This window comes from Phragmites australis, chromosome 7, assembly GCF_958298935.1.
Source record: "Phragmites australis chromosome 7, lpPhrAust1.1, whole genome shotgun sequence".
In the NCBI taxonomy this organism is placed as follows: domain Eukaryota; kingdom Viridiplantae; phylum Streptophyta; class Magnoliopsida; order Poales; family Poaceae; genus Phragmites; species Phragmites australis.
The window spans coordinates 15,423,437-15,436,656 of record NC_084927.1 but is presented as its reverse complement, the minus strand read 5'-3'; the positions used below and the strand labels follow the sequence as shown (position 1 = coordinate 15,436,656).

The following is a 13,220-nucleotide window of genomic DNA, read 5'->3' as shown; positions in this document are numbered from 1 at the left end:
TGGTTGTTTGATGCAATAGAGGGCTAGCAATTGCGGTCTTTAGATAGGTCATGGCAGATATGGAGATGTTGGTGATAGCCACGTCATTTGTTCAGCTAGGATCAATCGACCGTGTGGCCGCTGGTGTACGTAGTAACATGACAAGTGACAACGGAGGCATCCTTTCAACTTGGAGAGGATGTTGCAGTAGTGATGCCCAGCTTGGTGTTGATGAAGTCATGGGTGCTGGAGGAACTAGCAGCTCCCACAATCATAACATTGTAAATAGTTGCGGCTGCACCTTGGAGCACCATGCCATGGAGCGGGGCATCATTGGTCTTGCTTGTAGCAACTTCATGGCCTACTGTTGCTACTGGTACCATGCGATCTAGATCATTATTGATGAAGTCACGATCAACCACGATGAAGAAGAGGTGTCTGCAATCATGATTGTCGCTAATCCCCTCGTCGCACTGAGGGCAAAGGTTGATATACCACCTCTCCATAATCTCCTTTCTAGTGAGGCATTTGATCGGTGACAGTCCTGTGGGATCGGCATTTGGTGATGCCCTAGGGCCTCCTGCCCTAGGCATGATCTCCAAGTCGGTAGCAGGTGGCAAACGAGAGTCCACAACTGATGAAGTGCCATAATCTTTGGTGAGGGACGCCGTGACCGTGGACACCACAAAATCTTGTGTAGTGACTGTGTGTTCCTCTTGTACACGAGGCTTCCATAATAACAGGTTCTTTGTTGTACGTGATCTGACCATCTGCAAAGAAAATTTTTGGGTCATAAGAGAGAGCAAATGGTACGACAGAACCTACGGAAAGGAAGTCTCCGATCACATCCTCCACAGATTCTGGAGAAGCAGATGAGACGGTGTCGTGCGTGTCGGAGAAAATGTCATGGAGGACAACATCGATGCCAGTGGAGGAGCCACCGTTAGGCACACCTAGGGAGACATGGGTAGCATTGCCTGGCGTCGAGATAGGGTGGAAGACCGGCATAGAGGGAACGTCGATGTTCGACGTGTAGGAGATGTTGTAGGAGTATTCATCTTCGGTGGTCATCAAGAAGTGTTGGTCATGACCTCCAATGAAGTTGCTGATGATGGGACGCTGGCATCTGGCAGGATGACGGTTGTCGACGGTGAAGCAGCCTGCTGCAGATCCTCCTTGTTGGTATAGGTATCTGAGGCTTGCGATCTACGCGGTAAGGGGGAAGAAAGCTTATGTGCCTCCTTTGGATCCCGAGGAATGTTAAGGATGGTGAACAACTCATCGACACATTGTTGGTATTCACGGTGAAATTCCTCAAATTGCCTGCAAAGATCCCGTGATGAAGGCATAGGATCGGCGATGAGTGGAGCATGAAGATCGGAGGAAATCGGAGTGCCATACTGTTCACGGACGGAACAGAGACGTGGGTACTATTCGTGTGAGGAGCAAGGTCGCGTTTGTCGAGGTTGATGCAGTCCTTCGCGATTGCATCTACGTATGTAGATCTTGAGTTGACTACAGGACCGATCTCTCCAACGAAATCCATGACGTCTAAGTGATCTATGATACTAGATACAATGGTGCTTGTTTATTGGAGAGAGGAAAGGAGGGGGATGGCGACCATGAAGGTTGTTAGCGGCTATGGTGGGTGGCGCCTCGGGTTTTGAGCGTAAGGAGCCGACGACATGAGAAAGAGGGGTGAGAGTCAGGCAAACGCCGAGAACCTGAACATAAGAAGAAAAGTTCATTCTAATTCTTGCTTATCTCTTTATTAATGATTTGACTTTCTTTATATAAAGAGACTTAACTTGACTCTTAAATAATCTATTACAATTTAAAAAGCTCTGAAAAACCATAATTTATTTAACGACCAAGAAACGACGTGAACTTGACCGCCACTACAGTGCCCATAGTATTGTTCACGATCATGAACAGTGCCCACGGTACTGTTTACGGTCATGAACCGTACCCCCGAACAGCCTTTTGGGCCAGCCAGTCTTATTGGGCTATGAGCTCAATCTTGACCCATGACAAGTATATAAGACCATTACCTAGTTTCAGCCGACGTATTACCATCACACTTTGTATATTGAAAAGCTTTATTTACTGTTATGCTGAATATTCATCATAGAGTGCATAAGCTTATTCATCACACCAGTGTTTTTAACTTTTAAGCACACACATAAACGTGGCATATAATTCACACTAACACACATCATCATTTCCAACAACACGAGCACATCTGATGGACGCCCTTGCAGTGTAGACCTGAGCTTCTTCTGTCCAACTATTTGGAACGGGGACAATGGACACAGTTGAAGATACTGAATCAGCTACTCGGATTTCCAAGATGACAATGGAGGGGTCTCGGAATCCTTCCAGGTGTTGGCCATTCGAGGATATCGGTCACCCTGGACATCACCTGCAGCAGCGCACGACTCTAGTTCGGCCATCTCATCTGGTGTGAGCTTCACAGACAGCGATCCCACATTCTGGTTGAAATTCTCAATTTTTGTTGTGCCAGGTATGGGGCAAACATCGCTTCCTTGATGGTGAACCCAAGCCAATGCAAGCTGTGATGGTGTGCATCCTTTTCTTGTCGCCACTGCATTGACACGCTCAAATATCTGGGCGTTCTTCTCAATATTCTCTGGTTGAAATCTAGGGAAAATCTGGAAAACAACGACGTTCTCATTAAAAAATGGCAATTTATCATTTCTTCGAATATATGGATGACTCCATTATATACAGCAAATGGATAAGCCTAATCCAAAAAGGTCTATACGATCAATACAAAGGGCAAAATCCATATCAAGGATGAGTCCCACATGTAGCAATGAAGATTCAGGCCATGTTTTTTTCTCGAGAATAATTCAGGCCATGTTTGGGATGCAGGGATTTTGCAGGGTTGCTCCTCCAAAACTTTTATAAAATATCTTAAGTCCTAGGAAATTTTAGAACAAAAGGATAATGATGAAAATTAACTTGCTACACAAACAAAGTTCCATAGTAGCAATCATAGGAACTCACCTTCCGGGAGTCCTGCTCTGATAGTGAGTCAATCAGTTTTGCCCCACTAGACAAGAACCCTCTGCCTAAAGGACTGTAAGCCACGATTCCAATTCCAAGTTCCCTGAAATCATCACCGCGAAGAGATAATTCAGAAAATAAACCTTCCTACTTTCTGACTGGAAAAATGTTGTGTTCGTAAAATACCTGCAAGCAGGAATTATATCTTCTTCCACATCTCTAGACCATATTGACCACTCCAGCTGAACTGCGGTGATGGGATGAACTGCATGAGCTCTTCTAATTGTTGATCCAGATGCTTCGGATAATCCGATGTACTTTATCTTTCCTTCTCCAACTAGCTTCTTAAGTTCACCAATCTAGCAGTGCAAAAGTAAACTAAGTAATCTAAAAAAATGAGAAGTTTTCAGTTTCCAAGGTGCAGTGCAGATTCTAGAAAAAACACTATGAACAAGAATTCATTTGCAAATACAGTAACATGCAGTAGTTTAAAAGTGCCAAAGTCCGAAGGGAGTGTTCAAAAATCCAAATAATGTGTCAGATTTACAACTACAAGATATAAGTTGCCACAAGGCGATTTTTTGGATGCAAAGTAGAAAACAGACCAAACAACCCTCACTGAACTGTTCTTTTAACAACGAGATAGTTTGATAGTACAGAATCAATGGTTAATATAAAGGGCAGCTCTGCACATAGAGATAATCATTCTTGATACAAACCGGCATCCCTCTATTTCTCCAACAATCCGAAGTCATCACACATCAAGCACCAAGCACTCTCACAGAAGAGTGGCCACTCACTGTGACTTCGATGGGCACCCTGGTGTCGATGCGGTGCTGGTAGTAGAGGTCGATGCAGTCGACGCCCAGCCGCTTGAGGCTGCCCTCGCAAGCCGCCCGCACGTACGCCGGGTCCCCGTGTACCTCCCGCTTGCCGTCGGACGAGATGCCGAACTTGGTGGCCAGCTGAACCTTCTCCCTCACCCCGCCTTGCAGCGCCTGCTCACATCACAGGCATTACATCGAGCACCTCGGTGCGTATTCAAAGAAACCGACCAAGATTCGATATTTCGCTCGTATTGACCTTGCCGAGGAGGAGCTCGTTGGTGTGCGGACCGTAGAAGTCAGAGGTATCGAAAAAGGTGACGCCGGAGGCGATGGCGTGGTGGACGAGCGCGATCATGTCTGGCTCGGGCTTGGGCGGGCCGTAGAAGGCGGACATGCCCATGCAGCCGAGGCCCTGCGCGGAGACCTCCAGCCCCTGCGAGCCCAGCTTCATACGGGGAACAGACACCGGAGCGGCAGTCATGGCCACGGGCCGCGGCAAGACGCTCGCCGCTGTTGTTGGGTGGTGACCGAGCTGGTGGTGTGGCCTCTCGGAGAGTGCAAGCCTTATGGAGTCCGAGTGCTGAGAGCGCAGTGGGGTGAGACGTCACTGCATATGTTACTAGATTGCGTCAGAGCTTACGACGGTAGCAGAAGAATGCATGTCGTCTTCTTTTTTTACTTCGGACAATGATGCGCATATCTCTCCTACTTTAAAAATTTAGTAATCCATATATCATCAGCTTTTTTTCTACCCGCATCCATCGCATCGTCCGTTTGCCTCCATCCGCACTCACGTGACATTCGTACAATCGCGCGTCCTCCCATCTGTAAGCATCGTCAACACCCATCCAACGGAGCTCGATCCACGCCACCACAACACCTCCTCCTTGCTGCTGCAAATCTCACCGCATCTCGGTGCCCGCATCGCCCGTGTTGTTTCCTCCTCAACCTCCTCAACGCCCTTCGTTGCAACGGGATCCGCCCCTCGCTAGGTCGCCGTGCCGCCATCAGGGGCTGCCTTAGGCCGACGTAGGGATCTACCTTGGACCATCGCCTGTGTTCGTGGACCTCCTCGGTGTCGCCCTCTTTGTTGCCCTGCTATACCTCCGACGATCTCGCCCCGCCTTACGGCAGGAACGGCAGCGACTGGACGGATGTTGTGGATTTTGTCAACAACATTGGCCAGGGTAGCTTTTCCAATATCTGCATACCACCGCGGGTCCACAAACTCCACCTCCATAGCTGCTTGGATTCTGAGATTAACATGTGCCTAGCCCCTCTTGCCCTAATTACTTCAGTGTGATTAATTAAGTAATTTCTGCTTGAGTTTAAGGCAGATTGTTGGGGACACATTAGGATGATATGAACTTGCATGTTGATTGTTGGGGACGGATCGAGTACCTGATGACTCTATTTTGATTGGCTCCTGGTTTTTGGAAGGGAACAGGATGCCGGCGCCTATCTATTTGGTTTATTTCATTTTGCTCCATGAGCTTGGTTTCTTGTTTGGTTGAGGTTTTTCTCAGATGCATTGATTGTTTAGCAGATACACCAGTAGCATTTAAATGGTTGCTTAGATTTTGAAAACCAATGCATATTGGTGACAAAGATTTTGTCAAAATGGTAGAACATACTGAAGCAGCATTGTTTTATCAGAAATGAACAAGCACCTTTGATCTTTTTTTGACAAAAAAAAATCACATTTGATCTTTTTTATAGGAAAACAAAATTCACATTTGATTAAGTGAAACACTCTGCATGTTATACTCACTCGAAATTCCATCTTCTAATTACGAATGCAGGAGCTGGGCAAACCGATTGGTCAAATGATTTGTTCTGTGATGTCCTTTCAGCAACGTCGACACCACTCTCCAACTGACTGTATTCTATTCTCTATGCGTATACGTCAGGAATCTCTACTCCCTCTCTACCTTTCTCACGCAGAGATGCACCACTCTTCCTTGCATCCAAAGATCCATGGCCCTGATATGAATTTTGTTAGAAATAAAGCACGACAGGATCAAATACGAGACACGATTTTTACGTGAAAAACCACTGACGCCAATCGGCGATCTTCACTATATCAGGGATGTGTATAATGCAGGGGATTTCAATGAGCGTCTTAGCTCTCCTTGCAGCTTACAAGATATATTTATAGGGGTGGACACATACGACTCTAGTCTAATACGGACTGTTTCGGAATATGGGTCGAAGGCGTCCCTTGTCTGGCCCAACAAGAATTCGGATCACAATCCAACAAACTCCACCTTGAGACGAATTCCATCTTGTAACAAATAAAGAATCATCAATAAACTCCCTTCAATAATAAATATCACCGACGCCAAAAGTCTCTAGAACTCAAACTGTAACACCAACTAAACTTGAGCATAGCTCAAATTTAGTAGCAGGAACTGGCTTTGTCATCATATCAGCAAGATTATCATGAGTGCTTATCTTGCATATTTTAATATCACCTTGAGCAATGACATCTCGAATATAATGATACCTCACATCAATGTGCTTTGTTCTTTCATGAAACATCTGATCCTTTGTAAGGCAAATAGCACTCTGACTATCACAGAATATATTAATGCAAGAATTATTTCCACAAAGCTCAGTGTACAAACCTCTTAGCCAAACAGCTTCTTTGCATGCTTCAGAAATAGCCATATATTCAGCTTCAGTAGTTGATAAAGCAACAGTAGCCTGCAAACATGCTTTCCAACTAACAGCACAATCACCAACGGTGAAAACATAACCTGTGAGAGATCTCCTCTTATCCAAATCACCAGCATAATCTGAGTCAACATAACCAACAAGTCCATCTCCAGATTTTCCAAACTGCAAATAAGCATTAGAACTACCACGTAGATATCTGAAAATCCACTGAACAGTTTTCCAATGCTCTTTGCCAGGATTAGCCATGAATCTACTAACAACACTCAGTGCATGAGATAAATCAGGACGAGAGCAGACCATGGCATACATAAGTGAACCAACTGCACTAGAATATGGAACTCTAAACATGTACTCAATATCATACTCTGACTCAGGACATAAAGCTGAAGATAATTTGAAATGAGTAGCTAATGGAGTACTCACTGGTTTTGCATCATGCATATTAAAACGACGAAGGACCTTCTCAATATAACCTTGCTGACTAAGATATAACTTGCCAGCTTTCCTGTCTCTAATGATCTCCATGCCAAGAATTTTCTTTGCTGCACCTAAATCCTTCATCTCAAATTCATTACTCAACTGTGATTTCAATTTGGCTATTTCTGATTTATCCTTTGCAGCAATCAACATATCATCGACATAGAGAAGCAAATAAATAGCTGAACTATTAACAGTCTTCAAATAGACACAGCTATCATAATTAGAACGCTTAAAACCATTAGAGAGCATAAATGAGTCAAACCTCTTGTACCACTGTCTAGGAGACTGCTTCAAACCATAAAGAGATTTCTTTAATTTACAGACAAAGTCTTCTTTTCCAGGAATAACAAAACCTTCAGGTTGATCCATATAAATATCTTCATCTAACTCGCCATGTAAGAATGCAGTTTTAACATCTAATTGCTCAAGTTCATAATCACGCATAGCAACAATACTGAGTAAAGTGCGAATAGAACTATGCTTCACAACAGGGGAGAAGACGTCATTATAATCAATACCTGGAATCTGGCTATAGCATTTAGCAACCAATCTTGCTTTATACCTTGCTGCTTCATTAGGAGAAATACCCTCCTTTCTTTTGAAAATCCATTTGCAACGAACAGGCTTCTTCTCTTTTGGTAATTTGACTAAATCCCAAGTACCATTCTTTTCAAGTGACTCCATCTCATCTTGCATTGCAGTCATCCAATTATTGCAATCAGCAGAAGTAATAGCCTCATTGTAATTAGAAGGTTCTGCATTACCTTCAACTTCTTCTGCACAACTCAGAGCATAAGCAGCAATATTACACTCCTCAATTAACCTCTTGGGTGGATTAATTTGCCTTCTAGGCCTATCAACTGCAATAGAATGTTGTGTAGGCTGCACAATGGATGAAGGAGGTGGAGCACTAGATGCATCATGATGAATAAATAAATTTTCAGCAATAGATGTATCTTGGACAACGGTATCTGGTGTACTTTCTGCATTAATAAAATGCTCCACCTGCACGTTAGAACTCTGCTGACTCTGAACAGGAGCATTTGGCAACATAGCAGATTCATTAAAGACAACATTCCTGCTAATCACCACCTTTTGTGTTGCAGGATTCCACAATTTATAACCTTTAACACCAGATTTATAACCCAGAAAGATGCATTTAACAGCTCTAGGCTCCAATTTACCATTATCAACATGAGCATAAGCAGGACAACCAAAAACTCTCAATTCTGAATAATTAGCTGGAGAACCAGACCATACCTCAATTGGAGTTTTCTTATCAATAGCAATATTGGGTGATCGATTAATAAAATAGCAAGCAGTGGAAGCGGCTTCAGCCCAAAAACGTCTATGCATACCTGCATTAGACAACATGCAACGGGCCCTCGAGATGATAGTTCTGTTCATACGCTCAGCTACACCGTTTTGTTGTGGAGTACCAGGAACAGTGTAGTGTCTCACAATACCTTCAGACTTACAATATGAATCAAACTCATCAGAACAGAATTCCATCCCATTATCAGTGCGAAGCTTCTTTACCTTCTTTTCAGTTTGCCTTTCAACCATAACCTTCCACTCTTTAAATGCTTTAAATGCTTCTGATTTATGCTTCAAGAAATAAGGCCAAACTCTTCTCGAGTAATCATCAATAATAGTTAACATATAACGAGAACCACCTAGTGAAGACCTACGAGATGGTCCCCATAAATCAGAATGCACATAATCAAGAATACCTTCTGTTGTATGAACTGAAGTGTTGAATTTCACCCTCTTATGCTTGCCAAAAATACAATGCTCACAAAATTTCAGCTTGCCAATACTATGTCCATCAAGAAGACCTCTCTTTCTCAATTCTGCCAAACCAAGTTCACTCATATGCCCAAGACGCATATGCCAAAGATTAGTAGCATCAGAATCTGATAATGAATGTGAACTTACAGCGGCATCACCTGTGATTGTAGTGCCTCGGAGATGATATAAATTGGCAGATTTCAAATCACCTTTCATTACAATAAGAGAACCTTTTTTCACCTTCAAAATACCATCTCCACCTGACCAATCATACCCTTTATTATCAAGAGTACTCAAAGAAACAAGGTTCCTTTTCATACCTGGAACGTGCCTCACATCTGTCAAGGTTCTAACAATGCCATCATGCATCTTTATCATAATTGATCCAATTCCAACAATTGGATATGGGTTGTCATCACCCATCCTAACAGAACCAGCATTTTGAACAGAATTATAAGTGGTGAACCAATCTCTATGTATGCATATATGAAAAGACGCAGCAGAGTCAATAATCCATTCATCACCACTACTAGCACATCCAGCAAAAGCAACGAGAGTCTCTCCATCAGAACTATTATCGGAAGCAGCAACAGATGCTTTACCTTCTTCATTAGATTTACCTTTTCTCTTTTCTTTATTCTTCAACTTGTAACATTCAGATATATCATGATTATTTTTTTTGCAATACCTGCAGAATTTTTCTTTTCCTCTGGACTTTGAACGACCCCTGTAACCGTTCGAACTTTTATCTCTTTGGCTATTATGCGAATTCTTCTCCTTTGTCCTGCCACGCACAATCAGACCTTCTCCATTGGAAGTAGAGCCATCAGTAGACACCATCTGTTTCATCTTTTTCTTGGCATGCAAGGCCTCATAAACTTCTTTCAAAGTTAGTGTATCATGACTGTATAATATGATATCTCTGAAGTTTGCAAAAGAAGTAGGTAATGAGCACAAAAGAATAAGACTCAAATCCTCATCATCATATTTTACCTCCATAGACTGTAGGTCAGCAACGATCTCCTTAAAGACCGAAAGATGATTCAACACAGAACCACCCTCCTGTAATTTGTGCGTGAACAACTTCATCTTCATATGCATTTTACTGGTCAGATCCTTAGACATGCAGATCGATTCCAGCTTTAGCCATAAAGCAGCAGCGGTTTTCTCCTGCAAAACCTCCTGCAAAATATTGTTTGATAAATGAAGATGAATTTGTGACAAAGGCTTACGATCCTTTCTCTTTTCTTCATCGGACCAAGACTTTTGATCTTTGTTTCCAAAACTATCAAGCGTATCATCCAGATCAGTGTGCGCAAGTGTGCGCAAGAATAGCTCGCATCTTTACTTGCCATAGAGAAAATCTTGTATCATGATCTAGCAGCGGAATATCATATTTCATAGAAGCCATGGTGAAGAATAATCAGCACAAAATAATCTGCAGCGCTTCTGGTACAGCCTGTGTGTAGCAAGCAATAAACTGAACAAGTCCTGGTACGCTTCGTGTACGCTTAGCAATGAAGCCAAAACCAATCTCCTGGTAGAAATTCTGGTGTGCACGAAGCAGGAACCAATTGGAAAGAGAATCTCCTTGGGAATTGATGTGTAGTTTTGCTTTTCTTCTCCACAGGCAACGGGACACGCACCTTTTTCTTCACGTGAGAGAGCACAGGATCAGCTTCCTTCTCTCCACGTGAGAGAGCGTGGGCCCTGGCTGATGATGATCTGGTTTTGTGACAGATCTGTGGCACGCTGCACGAAGTACGGCGTAGCTCCCAAAGCTTGAGTGCAGAAAATCCGGTGATATGCAGTAGGGGAGGAGGAGACCGGCCTAGACGAAGTCGTATGGCGCGATAGAGACCGGCAACGGCTGGATCCTGGCGGCTCACGAACGAGCGCACGCAACGGAGCCGCAGAAGAACCGAGCGAGGAGTGCGGCGTGAAATCTGCAGGACCTGGTGGTGCGCTACGACGACAGATCTCGACGCAGCGACGAAGAGCGGCGGATTCAGCGAGACGAAGGCGATGTAGATCGGACCGAGACGATGAACCCGAAGGAGACGAAAACCGATCTATTTTTCTTGTGCTCGTGTGTTTTTTGATCCGGCTCTGGTATCACTTGTTAGAAATAAAGCACGACAGGATCAAATACGAGACACGATTTTTACGTGAAAAATTCTTTCGGGAAAAAACCACGGACGCCAATCGGCGATCTTCACTATATCAGGGATGTGTATAATGCAGGGGATTTCAATGAGCGTCTTAGCTCTCCTTGCAGCTTATAAGATATATTTATAGGGGTGAACACATACGACTCTAGTCTAATACGGATTGTTCCGGAATATGGACCGAATGCGTCCCTTGTCTGGCCCAACAAGAATTCGGATCACAATCCAACAAATTTATTTTATTTCATCAGGTGTTTTAGGAATAAATCAATTGACGTTTCAGTTACAAGTGAGCCAGCGTGCAAATCAAAATCATGACAGGCATTTCCAATTAGCATATAGGTAAACTATGATATGGACCAATTTATTTCTTACAGTTCTCGGTTGCAGCGCAGTTCTTCATCCTAGAGGCCTAGATTTAGGTACTGATTTTTTTAAGTATGAGAGATTTAGGTTCTAGCAGCGCACTTTCGATCTTTTCCGTTTGCTTTTGTTATATATATAAAGTATACCTGAAAAATTAGTGTAAAGAAGAATACAAGATTAAGCTATAGTGCCCTGCTCAGTTTTTGCAGGTTCAAGTTGCATGCAATTTGGTGATGCATTAGTTCTTTGGTGGAAGAAAGAAGTACCTCGGACTTTCTCAACCAAAAAAAAAAGAAATCAATTGAACCATGTTTTCTAATTAAGGTACTTTTTCCCTAAGCTAACCATTTTTACGTGTTAACTAGCTGATGCGGCTGTTAAAGTTACATTGTCCATAACTCCTACTTTGACATCAAAGTTTCAGTCTTGGTAATGGGTGGAGAGAGCTCATTAGTGATGGATGACCTCAAAGCTCGTCACTAATTATAGAGTCATTAGTGACGGGTAGAGAGAGCACACTCATTAGTGACGGGTTACCTAAAGGCCCATCACTAATGAGTCAGTCATTACTGATGGGTAGAGATGACACGTTTATTAGTGACAGGTAATAAAGACACCCATCACTAATGAGTCACTCATTAGTGATGAGCTTTTAGGTAACCTGTCACTAATGACTAGTCGGATCCTGACTCGTACCTGATAGGGTAAAAAATTCATAATTTTTTATACTAACTCAGATGGGAAAATACTTTATATGAAGATTACAGCTCTTGACAAGATCTATAACTTTGTAGTTGATCACTTTTTTATTTGAAGTCATATAGATGCACAAATACATATATAAAAGACTGTCGAAGAAACCACACATAAGACCACAAACTAAAGTGTTGGATCTAGTGTAAAACTAGTATAAATCATTGGAAAAGACACGAATAGGGTCACAAAGTTAAAAATTGCAAATTTAAATATTTTTATCGTGAGTTGGTAACTCGAATTGATAAAACATATGTGCAGTACTAACTTTCAGATGTAGCACTATATCTCCAAACATTTCTAGGCAGGGTTTGTCAATTTTCGACGAAAAACTTTAGAGGTCCCCAATGAAAAACTTTAGAGGTCCTATCATAGGTCTTCTAAGCTTTTTTTGGGTCAAGAAAGGTACAGATCTTGTCTAAAGACTTATATTTTTTTCAGATACGCCTCCTCGTTAGCTTCGAGAGTAGAGGTCAAACGTCGAAATCGGACTCCGTATACAAAACTTATGGTTGTTTTACTGAACACTGCATGAGTTGGACACAAATTTTTTCATACGGAGTCAAATGGAGACAAACTTTATATGAACATTATAGAACTTGGTGAGATATACAACTTTGTAGTTGACAAAATTTTCATTCAAGATCATTTAGATGTTCAAATATCCATTCAAACGTTCAATCAGAAGATGTCAAAAAAATTGATTTTGCTATTATACTCAACAACGAATGAGATGTGAGATGGTTAGAGAGGTCACATGCGCAGAGCTCACTTCTGAAGTCGTGAGTTCGAGTCTTAGAATCGTGTGACTTATGAATGATCGGGTGCGATCGGATGAGCAGTGACTTATCGGGTGTCTGGTCGCATGTCAAAAAAAGTTTTAGACCAAAATTATTTCCCTTATTTTTTGTTTTTTAAAACACATATTAGTGACGGGTCAAAACCAGACCTGTCATTAATGCAAAGTCATCAATGACGGGTCAGATCTAGACCCATCACTAATGTTTGTCACAGGTCAGGTTCAGACCCGTCACAATGTGTAGTCATTAGTGACGGATCGAATCCAGACCTGTTACTAATGTGTATCATTAGTGACAGGTCTAATCTTGTCACTGATAAGTCCATATTAATAACGTGTTAAGAGGGA

At 42.6% G+C, this 13,220-nt stretch overlaps 1 protein-coding gene across 1 annotated transcript; it reads right to left on the bottom strand.

The window, feature by feature from the left end:
• Nucleotides 1-2,048: 2,048 nt before the first annotated feature.
• On the bottom strand, nucleotides 2,049-4,411 carry LOC133924023 (probable aldo-keto reductase 2). The gene is made up of 5 exons (XM_062369377.1): nucleotides 4,093-4,411; nucleotides 3,810-4,007; nucleotides 3,196-3,368; nucleotides 3,010-3,112; nucleotides 2,049-2,651 (listed from the first exon to the last, which is right to left on the bottom strand). The coding sequence occupies exons 1-5, from the start codon at nucleotides 4,315-4,317 to the stop codon at nucleotides 2,313-2,315; spliced, it is 1,038 nt and encodes a 345-aa protein (XP_062225361.1). The 5' UTR covers nucleotides 4,318-4,411; the 3' UTR covers nucleotides 2,049-2,312.
• Nucleotides 4,412-13,220: the final 8,809 nt, after the last annotated feature.